The sequence below is a fragment of the Choloepus didactylus genome, chromosome 8 (assembly GCF_015220235.1).
Source record: "Choloepus didactylus isolate mChoDid1 chromosome 8, mChoDid1.pri, whole genome shotgun sequence".
Taxonomy (NCBI): Eukaryota; Metazoa; Chordata; class Mammalia; order Pilosa; family Megalonychidae; genus Choloepus; species Choloepus didactylus.
In genome coordinates, this window is record NC_051314.1 from 69,356,100 (window position 1) to 69,369,220 (window position 13,121).

Here is a 13,121-nt window from a genome sequence, read left to right on the forward strand (position 1 = left end):
GATGCTATATTTTACCTTAATTTTAGGTGAAATGATAAAATAGAAAACCATTAATTCATATAAATAAAAATATCCCCTTTAAAAAAAACCTTACCACATCTTTATGGATAAGAGTGTAAATTAAATAATTACACAAGTACAATAGTCTCAAAATTGTATTGTATTCATTATTCAATTCTAATATCTCCTCATAATTTATGATTATTCAGGAGGAAGAAATTAATAAATGCTATTGAAACCAAAGGCTTTCCAGAACACTAAAATAATACTGAGACCACTAAACATCTTTGTATCTTCACATAAATGATTATGAAAATTTAAACTCAGAAGAAAAATATTATAATACCATAATCCATCAAATATAAAATACATTGGGCTAGATCAAAGTCAGTTTTTTGGAGAAACAATTAAGTTAATATATTCAAGAGCACTTTTCTTCATTGAATAGGAAAGTAAAACGAAATTAGTATTTTACTCCATGACAGAAAGTTTACTGCACTTTTAAATGCTTGACTATCTCCAAAAATACACTTCTTATTGTTTTAGAACACACACACATTTTATACTAGTGGGTTAGCATAGTTATTTTTCTTTTTGAAACGACATTACAAAATTAAGCACTGAAGGTAAATGAAATGAACAAAAATCTCATAGGCAAAATTTAGGGAATCTGAAATCATCTCGCCTGGTAATAATTCAGAGAGTGACAAATGCTGGCAGTTAGGGGAAAAAAACCAGTACAAATACAAAATATGAAAATTCTTTAAAATCCATACAGCAAGTATAAAAATGGACAGATTTAAGTGAAAATAGGGAAAAATATTTAAAGACATGAGGTATGATGGAGTCATAGTGCTACAATATAGTTCAATGTATTAAGTTAATAACGTATACCTTGAAGTTGCAAAATCAGCAAATCTTAAGTTTTTTGCTGTTGTGTTCACTAGACCTTTCTGATCAGATGTTAAATGGCCACTGATAAATACATTCAGAATATGCATGGCACTAAACGCATGATCATGTGGTGAACATATCTGCCACTTAAGAAGGCAAATTATAAGTAAAAATATAAGCAAACAATTTTGTATTAATAATAAATACAGCCTCAAGCATTTAACATTACTGATCTTTTTAAAATTTAAATAATAAATGCAACTATTTTATACAGAACTGTACCATTTATTATACACATTATATCAGTTCCCTGTGTCTACAAAGGCTGGTTACAGATAATGGAATGTTACAGTACCATCTTGCATAAAATTTTAGTACAATTTTGCACTTGAAAAAGGGTGCAAAAACACCAGCCTAACAAATCTGAATGAAATGAAATATATTTTTCTTCTTAAAAAGTACATCATTAACACATACACCACAAACTGTACATAAGCTCACTTTTTAATCACCAACTGAAGATGTGGTAGAAGGTATGTTGCAGTACTAATTTAACCATCCCTTCCATCAGTTTACCTTATTAAAGGCTTGCACTGCTACTCAGGAAGTTTTGGGACATGTAGACTTTGTGATATTAATTACAGAATTCAGGTAAGTACAATTTAAAGGAGGCTGAAAACAGCTGCCAAGAATTACTTGTGGTAAGAAATGTCCTTCTCATAAAGACTCACTGAAGAGCAAACTTTTTTTTTTTTTTTTAACAATATCTTTCTTTCTTCATATATATTGTTGCTGGTCATGATTCTCCATTTTGAACTTTGGATGCTGGTGGGTGCATGAAATCCTTAAAGGGAACTAGCGCCTCTTTAAGTGCAGAGCAGACTTCTGAAGATGAGCAGGTGATGCATTCTACTAAAGTTGGGTATAAGGCAATTACTTGTGCCCATGTATTTCCATCAACTGTAATGCAAAAAAGTATAACATTTCAAAAAAAAGGTAGATTTACATAGCAGAGATTATCCAGTTAACATGACCACAATCCTTTAAATGCATTGTAAAGAAAGAAATTCATAAAAACGGAAATTCTATAAGCTTGTACCTTTTCTTTTTTTAATCTTCAGAAAATTTCTGCAATATTTAATATACAATGGGAGAAAACATATGGTCATTATACAGAGTCATCAATAGCAATAAATTTGATAAAGTACATTTTAAATAGAAATTCATTTTGTTAAAGGTTTAGAAGCAAAAAAAGCAACTTTTAGTAACCTTTGTCATTTTTATTATTTGCCAGAGATTGTAGTACACATTTCAAGAACAGATAGAAAACAATTAAAAATATAAACATCTTAAATATTTTCCCCAGTAATGTCCTTGATATTGATTTTAATTTCAAATGACCACAAACAGTCCAACTTTAATGGAGTCAATGATGCAAGCAGTGCCAAGCTCTGCAAATGACATCTCTAATCACAAATCAAAGAACAATTTTTACATGATAATATTTTGCTGCACCAGTTTTTATAGCTTCATACAAAAAAATAATCATTTCAATATCATCCCTACATATTAAAGATAGAAATATTTAATAAATGTTCTTATTTAACTGAGATCTTAATGTGACTACTTTCATACTTATCAATTTGGAGGCTGTTTCAGAATTTCATTAGAAAATTCTGAAAGTCAAATTTTTACTTAGGTTTAGTTAGATGCATATTTTAAATTGAAACTTAAAATGGCCAGAGTAACTATTTACTAAAAACCACAGGTGGGAATTTGTCAATGTTGGATAGCTAGTGCTATTTATTAGGCTGTAGAGGGCACACTAACATGCCCTAGAGTGTCAAAGAAAAGAAAATCCTCTCAGACACTTCCATATCTACTTATATCCTCAAAAGATTTCTTTCTGTGGAGAATTATAAATATGGTCAAAAAATTATCCCCCTTTCTTTATTCACATTCTTTACTCCACCACCACCCCCCCACCCCCGAATTTAGACTGACCTTGTGATGCGCTTTGGCCAATGGCACATTAACGAACATGACATTATAAAAAAATTAAAAAGAAATTTCACACTGAAGCTTGTCCTCTCTTGATATTCTATGAAACCCAAGTCAACTGGAGAATGAGACACTCCAAGGACTGGAGACAAGTTGTCCCACTGAGACCCCCCAGAACAAGTATATCAAACAACCAAACATGTTAGAGAGATCATCTTAATCCATTCAGGGGCAGTCGAGCTAGTCCAGACCAGAAAAATCACCTAGGTGATCTAAAAAATAATAAATGCTTGCTGTTTTAAGCAACTAGGTTTTGGGGTGGTTTGTTACACAACAAAAACAGAGACACTTCCTACAGATTAATCTAGTGGGACCAAAATAATTATTCCGCAAAGTCTCTCTGGGAAAAAAAAAAAAGGATATTAATGAATTTAAGATTAATGAGATATCAATGCTTCCTTTCTATTTATCAAATTTGGGATCTAAATGTGTGACCCCAAGTGTCTACTTCTAATGATTTAAAAGACCTAAAGAGCAATCATTTAAAAATCTGTTTTGAAGAATAAAAGACTCCTTTGAGAATCCAACGAATCTCTCTCCCCCACAAAAATGTACATTATACACTAAATTATGTTTATAATTTCAAGGGCACTGAGAACATCCTAAAGCTCATTCATGGACCTCAGTTTGAGAAAACCTGCTCCAGAGAATGAAATTGCATTTACTGAAATGCAAAATTTTCAGAAATTTAGTTCATTTGGACTTAAAAGAAAACATTTACAGATAATTTTATGACTGCTTATTTTTCTGAATCTATCATTCATACTGAATTGAGTAAAATTTCATTTCTATATTATATAGTTCAATATAAAATGCTGCAAGAAATCTTAAATACGTAATGTATGTTCTGAAACATTCCTTCCAAAACAACTTTTTGTAGGACCAGAATTTGACATTTACATTCCTTTTTTTTCCAAGGGAATACAAGGCCAGTTTCATATTATATTCTCATAGACTACCTATACTTAAAGGAATGCAGCATTCATTAAAAAGAAAAACAAAAGCCAAACCCTCAAAATTATTTTTACTTATTGATAAGACTTCTTTAGTTAGGACTATCCTTTACTAGTCAGAGTTACTAAAAATTCCATAAATCACTGGAAACAGACACTCCTAGATTACTGGTAGAAATGTAAATTTACACAATTGCAATGTCTTATCAAAATGATAAATATTGATACTGTTTTGGAACCAATAATCCTATTTCTAGCATTAAATCCTACAGTTACAACTGCAAAACAACACTCATTTGCAGATTATTCATTATAGTACTGTTGTAACAGCCAAAGATTGGAAACAAGTCAAATATTCATTACTAAGGGATTAGTATAATTATGGTACATTCATAAAATGGAATATTATGCAGCCATAAAAAACTATTTTAAAGAATGAAAAAGCTGTTTGTATTGATATGGAAGAATCTCCAAGATACCTTGTTAGGTAAAAAAAAAAAAGAAGGTTCAGAATAGTAGGCATAATATGCAACTATGCATATTCATTTGTGTAAAAAAGCTGCGGAGGGGAGAATTGAAACATTCATTTTGTATTTATACAATAAACTGCTTGAATGATCCACAAACTAATAAAAATGGTTGCCTACAATGGGGTAAGAACTGGGCAGATACAGAATAGGGACAGGACCATTTTAAAACTCTTCTCTGTATCTTTTTATATTTTTGGATTTTTGAATCATGTATAGACATTATTATGTAATCAGATTTTTAAATAAAGATCAAGTAGAAAGATAAAAAAAAAAAACCCTCCCCCCATATGAAAAAGATGGAAAAAGAGATTGAGAGGAAGGGGTAGCAACAAACAAGATAAGATTTAACAAAGGTCTATGAATATTGAAACTTTATATATATATATTTTCAGATGCTGGGGTGTTGGAATAGCTGGAAGGAGGTAAATGACATGGTGGAACTGTAATCTATACCATCCTTTGAAATACGCTCTATAGCTATACACTAAATTGTGCTTTGAAAGTTTTCACCTTTCTGTATATACCCTATATTGCATAAGGAAAGAACTGAAACTGTAGAAATGTAACCCATAACAATTTTTGAAATTACCTCCATAACTGCTTGTTGAGCTATACATTAAAAGTTATTAAAAGTTAACACCTTTCTGGATGCATGTTATATTTTACAATAATGGAAACAGCTAAAGTTGTGGAACTGTGACCCATGATATTCTTTGAAATTTGCTAACTACTTGTTAAATCATACTTTGAAAGTTATCACTACTATCATTCATATTAAAGTTTACAATAAAAAAATGCATAAAAAAATAAGTCTAACAAACACTTCCATCTTTCCACTAGAAAACTCCAAAGCAAGTCCCAAACAGATTTTGGACGCATTGCCTCCAAACCTTGTAGCCAATTTCCTGAATTAGGGTTAGACTAGCTATGAGACGTTCAACATATTTCTGCTAGGAATGCCTGGCTTTCTCTAAATTATCTTCTTTTCCTGTTCCTTAATGAAGCTTATACCTTTCTAACATGTTATAATCTCATCATCACATTTATGGTTACATTTAATTTAAATTTTTACTTCATATGCTGTGCCAGTTTGAATTTATTATGTCCCCCAAAATGCCATTATCTTTGAGGCAATCTCATGTGGGCAGACATATTAGTTTGTTGATTAGGTTGGAATCTTTGATTGTTTCCATGGAGATGTGACTCAATAAACTGGGCGAGACTTTGGACAATTTCCATGGAGGTGTTACCCCGCCCATTCAGGGTGGGTCTGAATTAAATCACTGGAGCCAAATAAATGAGCTGACAGACAGAGGGAATGCAGAGCAGCTAAGAGTGACATCCTGGAGAGCAACTGAGAGTGACATTTTGAAGAGCAGGTGCAGCTAAGAGAGGATAACATGTCCAAGAGCAACACTTTTGAGAATGCCATCTTGAAACGCATACTGAGAGCAAGTGGACGACAGCCGCATGCCTTCCAAGCTAACACAGGTTTCCCGGACGCCATTGGCCATCCTTCAGTGAAGGTACCCTGCTGTTGGACACTTTATGGCCTTAAGACTGTAACTTTGTAACCAAATAAAACCCCTTTATAGAAGCCAATCCATTTCTGGTATTTTGCATTCCAGCAGCATTAGCAGACCAGAACACATGCCAAGAGGCATAATTCAAACTCTTTTGAAACAATTTTTAACATTAATTTAGTTAGATCATCTATCATTACTACACTGTCCTCTGTCCATGGCCCATTCATTGGTTTCATAAAAACTTTTTCCTTCCTTTTTCTCCCTTTATATACATCTGGTTAAATTCTTAACAGCTGTCTAAAGATCATACAAAATAATGCAAGTAGTGTGTACTTCAATATACAGATACATTTAGTATACCTATGGCATAACATGTAAAATAGTGAATTCCTGTTTCTGACTTAAGTATAATATATTTTTTAAGAATCAAATTCTATCGTTGATATAATAAAGATTTTACTGGTCTCCAGGAAGCCAATGCATGGTTTCCCTCTCTGAAAAATCAATCAGAACATTTTTTAAGAGAACCCAAATGAGATGATTTCAAGACATTGCTCCAGTGTTTTTCTTAGAAACTCCATCCCTCCCTTTGGGTTGAATAAATACAAGTCTACTAACACTTACAATTTAGTACAATACTCATCCTTTCTAGGCCCAAAGTACCAATGGGTGGATTTTAAAAACAGAACAACATGTATTTACTCTGATAATATAATAGTTGATAGGACAAAGATCCTGTGACTTGTGTATTAGGCATTTATTGGGAATCTCCTTTTCACCTGGGTATTAAGTTATGCTTCTTTGGGATGTGACGCTATTTCACACTAACATGTACAAACCTACCAGGTCTCACTTCCTATTTAAAGCTCCATGTTATTATGGTATTTGAACATACTGTGAGTTAAATTGTTAAGGAAATACAGATCCTGCACCAAACAAACATCTCTTCCCTTAGTCTCACATGGAAGTTGAAGTTTAAAAACAGTCAGTATTGTCCTTTACCCAAAGTAATTTGGGCAGAGAATAAAAATATATATGCAGGCCCCCCCGAAGAGCCGGGGGAAAATGTGGAAGTGTGGGACTTCCTCACCTGGATTGTTGCTGATGTTCTCACAAACATTGAGGACTGGCAGTTTGGTATACCGAGCCCTCTACCTTGGTGCTTGCCCTTATGGAACTCATTACTGCAAAGGAGAGGCTAAACCTGCTTATAATTGTTCTGAGTCTTCCCCTGAGTACCTCTTTGTTGCTCAGATGTGGCCTCTCTCTCTAGGTAAGCCAACTTGGCAGGTGAACTCACTGCCCTCCCCAGTACATGGGACCTGACTCCCAGGGGTGTAAATCTCCCTGGCAATGCATGATGTGACTCCCGAGGATGAATCTGGACCCGACATCATGGGATTGAGAACATCTTCTTCACCAAAAAGGGGGATGTGAAATGAAACAAAATAAAGTTTCAGTGGCTGAGAGAGATTCCAAATGGAGTCGAGAGGTCACTCTGATGGACATTCTTATGCGGTATATGAATAACACTTTTTAGGTTTTAAGGTATTGGAATGGCTAGAAGTAAATAGCTGAAACTATCAAACAGTAACCCATTAGCCTTGATTCTTGAAGACAATTGTATACCAATATAGCTTACAAAGGATGACAGTGTGATTGTGAAAGCCTTGTGGATCACATTGCCTCTACTCAGTATATGGATGGAAGAGTAGAAAAATGGGGATGAAATCTAAATGAAAAATAGGGAGGGAGGGGGGTATGATTTGGGTGTTCTTTTTAACTTTTATTTTTTATTCTTATTTTTACTTTTTCTGGTATAAGGAAAATGTTCAAAAAATAGATTGGGGTGATGAATGCACAACTATATGATGGTACTGTGAACAGTTAATTGTACACCATGGATGACTGTATATGTGAATATATGTCAATGAAACTGAATTGTAAAAAAGTGATGCTTCTTTTGGAATTTTGATAGGAATTGCATTGACTCTGTAGATGAGTTTGGGTAAAACTGACATCTTGATATTTTTGCATCTTTTTAGATCCCCTTGTATTTTTTTTAGTAAAGTTATGTAGTTTTCTATGTATAGGCCTTTTACATCTTTGGTTAAGTTTATTGTAGATACTTGATTTTTTTAGTTGCTATTGAAAAAGGTATCTTTTTCTTGAATGTCTCTTCAGTTAGGTCATTTCTAGTGTATAGGAACATTACTGACTTATGTGCATTAATCTTGTATCCCGCTACTTTGCTAAATTTGTTTATTAGCTCCAGTAGCTGTGTCATCGATTTCTCAGAGTTTTCCAGATTTAAGATTATGTCATCTGCAAATAATAATAGTTTTACCTCTTCCTTTCCAACTGGGATAACTTTTATTTCTTTGTCTTGCCAGATTGCTCTGGCTAGCACTTGTAGCACAATGTTGAACAGCAGTGGTGAAGGTGGGCATCCTTGTCTTTTTCCCGATCTTACAGGGAAGGCTTTCAGTCTCTCATCATTAAGTACCATAATGACTGTGGATTTTTCATATATGCCCTTTATCATATTGAGGAAGTTTCCTTCAATTCCTACCTTTTGAAGTGTTTTTATCAAAAAAGGATGCTGAATGTTGTCCAATGTTTTTTCAGCATCTATTAAGATGATCATTTGATTTTTCCCTTTTGATTTGATAATGTGTTGTATTATATTTATTGATTTTCTTACGCTGAACCATTCTTGCATGCCTGGAATGAACCCCACTTGGTCATGGTGTATGTTTTTTTAATGTGTCTTTGGATTCAATGTGCAAGTATTTTGATGAGAATTTTTGCATCTATATTCATGAGGGAGATTGGCCTGTAGTTTTCCTTTCCTGTAACATCTTTACCTGGTTTTGGTATTAGAGTGATATTAGCTTCATTAGGTAGTGTTCCATTTTCTTCAATTTTTTGAAAGAGTTTAAGTAAGACTGGTGTCAGTTCTTTTTGGAAAGTCTGGTAGAATTCCCCTGTGAAGTCATCTGGCCCTGGGCATTTATTTGTGAGAAGCTTTTTGATGACTGACTGGATCTCTTTGCTTGTGAGTGGTTTGTTGAGGTCTTCTATTTCTTCTCTGGTCAGTCTAGCTTGTTCATGTGTTTCCAACAAATTGTCCATTTCCTCTACATTATCGAGTTTGCTGACATACAGTTGTTCCCAGTATCTTCTTATAATTTTTAAAATTTCTTTGGGATCCACAGTAATGTTGCCTCTCTCATTTATTATTTTGTTTATTTGGGTCTTCTTTTTGATTTTGTTAGTCTAGCTAGGTGCTTGTCAATCTTGTTGATCTTCTCAAAGAAGTAACTTTTGGTTTTATTTATTCTATTGTTTTTTTGTTGTTGTTCTTTATGGCATTTATTTCTGCTTCAATCCTTATTTCTTTTCTTCTACTTGGTTTAAGCTTAGTTTGCTGTTCATTTTCTAGCTTCTTCAGTTGTTCCATTAGTTCTTTGATTTTAGCTTCTTCCTTTTTAATGTATGCATTTAGAGCTATAAATTTCCCCCTCAATACCGCCTTTGTGGCATCCCGTAAGTTTTGATATGTTGTACTCTCGTTTTCACTCGTCTCTATATATTTAGCAACTTATCTTGCTATTTCTTCTTTAACCCACGGACTGTTTAGGAGTGTGTTGTTTAACCTCCAGATATTTGTGAATGTTGCAAATCTCTGACGGTTATTGACTTCTAATTGTATTCCATTGTGATCCGAGAATGTGCTTTGGATAATTTCAATCTTTTGAAATTGATTGAAGCTTGTTTTTCAGCCCAGCATATGATCTATTCTGGAGAAAGTTCTGTGAGCACTAGAGAAGAATGTGTGTCCTGGTGATTTGCGATGTAATATTCTATATATGTCTGTTAATTCAAATTCATTTATCAGATTGTTTAGGTTCTCAGTTCCTTATTGGTCCTCTGTCTGGTTAATTTATCTATAGGTGAGAGTGATGCATTGAAATCTCCCACAATTATTGTGGAAACGTCTATTGTTCCTTCAGTTTTGCCAATGTTTGTCTCATGTACTTTGGGGCACCATGATTGGGTGCATAGATATTTATGATTGTTATTTCTTCTTGTTGAATTGTCCCTTTTAATAGTATATATTGACCTTCTTTGTCTCTTGTAACATCCTTGCATTTACAGTCTATTTTATCTGAGATTAATATTGCTACTCTCGCTTTCTTTTGGCTGTAGCTTGCATGGAATATTTTTTCCATCCTTTCACTTTCCATTTCTTTGCATCTCTGGGTCTAAGATGAGTCTCTTGTAAGCAACATATCTATGGTTCATATTTTTTAATCCATTCTGCCAATCTATATTTTTTAATTGGGGAGTTTAATCCATTCACATTCAATGTTATTACTGTGAAGGCATTTCTTTCATCAGCCATCCTATCCTTTGGTATTTATTTGTCAGGTGTATTTCCTCCCTCTCTCTTTATTTCCTTTAATGTACCCTTACTAAACCTCTTTAGCTCTGAATCCTTCTCCATACGTCTCTCTCCTTTCTTTTTTTCTCTGCCTGTAGGGCTCCCTTTAGTATCTCTTGTAGGGAAGGTCTCTTGTTAGCAAATTCTCTCAGCATTTGTTTGTCTGTGAAGATTTTAAGCTCTCCCTCAAATTTGAAGGAGAGCTTTGCTGGATAAAGAATTCTTGGTTGCCAATTTTTCTCTTTCAGAATTTTAAATATGTCATACCACTGCCTTCTCACCTCCATGGTAGCCACTGTGTAGTTACTACTTAGTCTTATGCTGTTTCCCTTGTATGTGGTGAATTCCTTCTCTCTTTCTGCTTTCAGAACTTGCTCCTTCTCTTCAGCATTTGACAATCTTATCAGAATATGTCTCAAAGTGGGTTTATTTGGATTTATTCTGGTTGGAGTTCGTTGGGCATCTATGGCTTGCATATTTATGTTGTTTAGAAGGGCTGGGAAGTTTTCCCCAACAATGTCTTTGAATACTCTTCCTAGACCTTTACCCTTCTGTTCCCCTTCCGGAACACCAGTGATTCTTATATTTGTGTGCTTCATGTTGTCCATAATATCCCTGAGATCCATTTTGAATTTTGTGATTTTTTTCCTCCATTCTTTCTTTTGTACTTTCACTTTCAAGCCTGAACTCTTCTAGTTCACTTATTCTTTCCTCAGCTTCCTCTAATCTAGTACTGTGTGTATCCAGAATCTTTTTAACTTGATCAACAGTTTCTTTGATTTCCGTAAGATCATCTATCTTTTTATTAACTTTCGCAAATTCTTCTTTACGCTCTTCTAGGGTCTTCTTCATGTCTTTTATATCCTGTGCCATGATCTTGTTGTTTGTGATTACTTCTTTAATTGCTCTGAGTACTGTGTCTCCTCTGATTTTTTGATTTGGGTGTTTGGGTTTGGGTTATTTGTATCTTCTGGTTTCTTCTTATGCTTTAAAATTTTCTGTTGTTTTTGGCCTCTTGGCATTTGCTTATCTTGATAGGGTTCTTTTAAAGGATATGCAGGCTTTTTGAATAATTATCTATAATTTGTCAGAGCTACAGTTTGGTGGAGTGCACTTTCCCTGACTTACCAGCAGATGGCACCCCCAAGCAACCTATTACCCTCAAGCCAGTTCTCCCCAACTTCGTCTATGCATTGAGTGGGAGTCCCAACCTTGTGCAGGTCCAGTCAGTGCACCAAATTTCCATGTGCAGTTGGGGCTGCCAGCCCTGAGGGTGGGGGGTGTGCCCTTCACAGTTAGGCAGGGAAGACTGCTTTAAGATTAAGAATTCCCAGTCATTCCTGGAGTCCTAAAGCTGTTGCATGAGTCCAACTCTTCAGTTCAGATTCCCCACAGTGTCTCTCTGCTGTGGGCCCACAAGTCCCTGGGATTGGTGTAGGGCTCTTAGGACTTCCGTGAGGGACCCCCACCTCTAAGCTGTGAACTTCACAGGCCTCCGCGGAGGAAGATTGTGCAACATCACAGTCAAGCGGAATCCCCAAGTGGAGCTCTTGGCTGCGGTGCTGCGAAGGGGCATCTTCCAGCCCGCTGAAAATATGGCTGTACGGGGTGTGGTAACTTCCCACTTCCGCAGTCATTTGCTTGCTGCAGTGGGCTATTCCCAGCTCTGGGACAATTAGCTGTGAGTGTGTGAAAGGCTGTCATCTACACCAGATACTGAGGTGGGTGCCTGGGGCATGGAAGGCACTCTCCACTGTGCTCAACTGCACAGCTCTCACTGCCCAATCCACAGCCACTTTTGGGGTTTTTAAACTAACCCACCACCAAATGCCGATCCCAGGTTTCTCCCCACCACGGTGCAGCTGCCGTTTCCCCAGCAGCCTCACTCACTGGATTCCGAATGCACACTCCTGGTTTCACCAGATGCACAGTCACTGTGGATGTAGCGGACCTTGTCCAGCTGGTTCAACCCTGGAACTGGTATTCTGGAGCACTTTCTGTCTTTTATCTAGTGTTTTTCATAGAGAAGTATTTTGCTCTGTCTCTCCTAATCCACCATCTTGGATAGCCCCAGTGATGCTTCTTAAAGTGCCAGTCTGCTATAAGATAAGGCACTTGTACTTGAATGTAAATCAACATATTGCTTTCTTCTTTAACAAAGTCTTATTGTATAAAAAATATCTGTTGAACCAAACAGTGTGTTTAGTAACACAACTGATAATTATATTCCAGCGTCCGTTCTTTATCTTGTCCTGGACCAGTAACAACCTCTTTAGACCAATGGCCAATCCAACAAGTTACACTTTGAATAGCAATGTAGTGGAGGATTGAAAAAACATGGTCAAAAAAGCTTCTCAAAAAACTTAAAATTTAAAGGTAGTCATGTATATGTATAACTAATACAAGTAGAATTTAAAAGTGCCGAGTTCAATGAAGAGATATAACTTACCTTTAAGAGGTTAAAAACAAGGCGTACAACATCTTAATGATAGCCCAGTGAGACATATTTCAGACTCAGGGCCCAGAACTTTAAAATAGTAAATTTGGGTTGTTTAAAGCCAAGAAATTTAGGATGATTTTTTACAGCAGCAATAAATAAATAATATAAAAAAAAAAAAAACAAAAAAAAAAAACAAGGCGTAAAAACGGAGGTGGTATTTGAACTAGGTAAATGTAGGTAAAGAACGAACTAAGCAAAAAATTGGGAATA

The 13,121-nt window shown here is 35.2% G+C and overlaps 1 protein-coding gene across 1 annotated transcript in view; it reads right to left on the bottom strand.

The window, feature by feature from the left end:
• Positions 1-445: 445 nt before the first annotated feature.
• MON2 (MON2 homolog, regulator of endosome-to-Golgi trafficking) overlaps positions 446-13,121 on the bottom strand; it is a 193,764-nt gene continuing 181,088 nt past the window's right edge. Inside the window, 1 exon segment of the mRNA XM_037848170.1 lies at positions 446-1,854. Coding sequence (XP_037704098.1) covers positions 1,691-1,854 — 164 coding nt within the window. The 3' untranslated portion in view covers positions 446-1,690.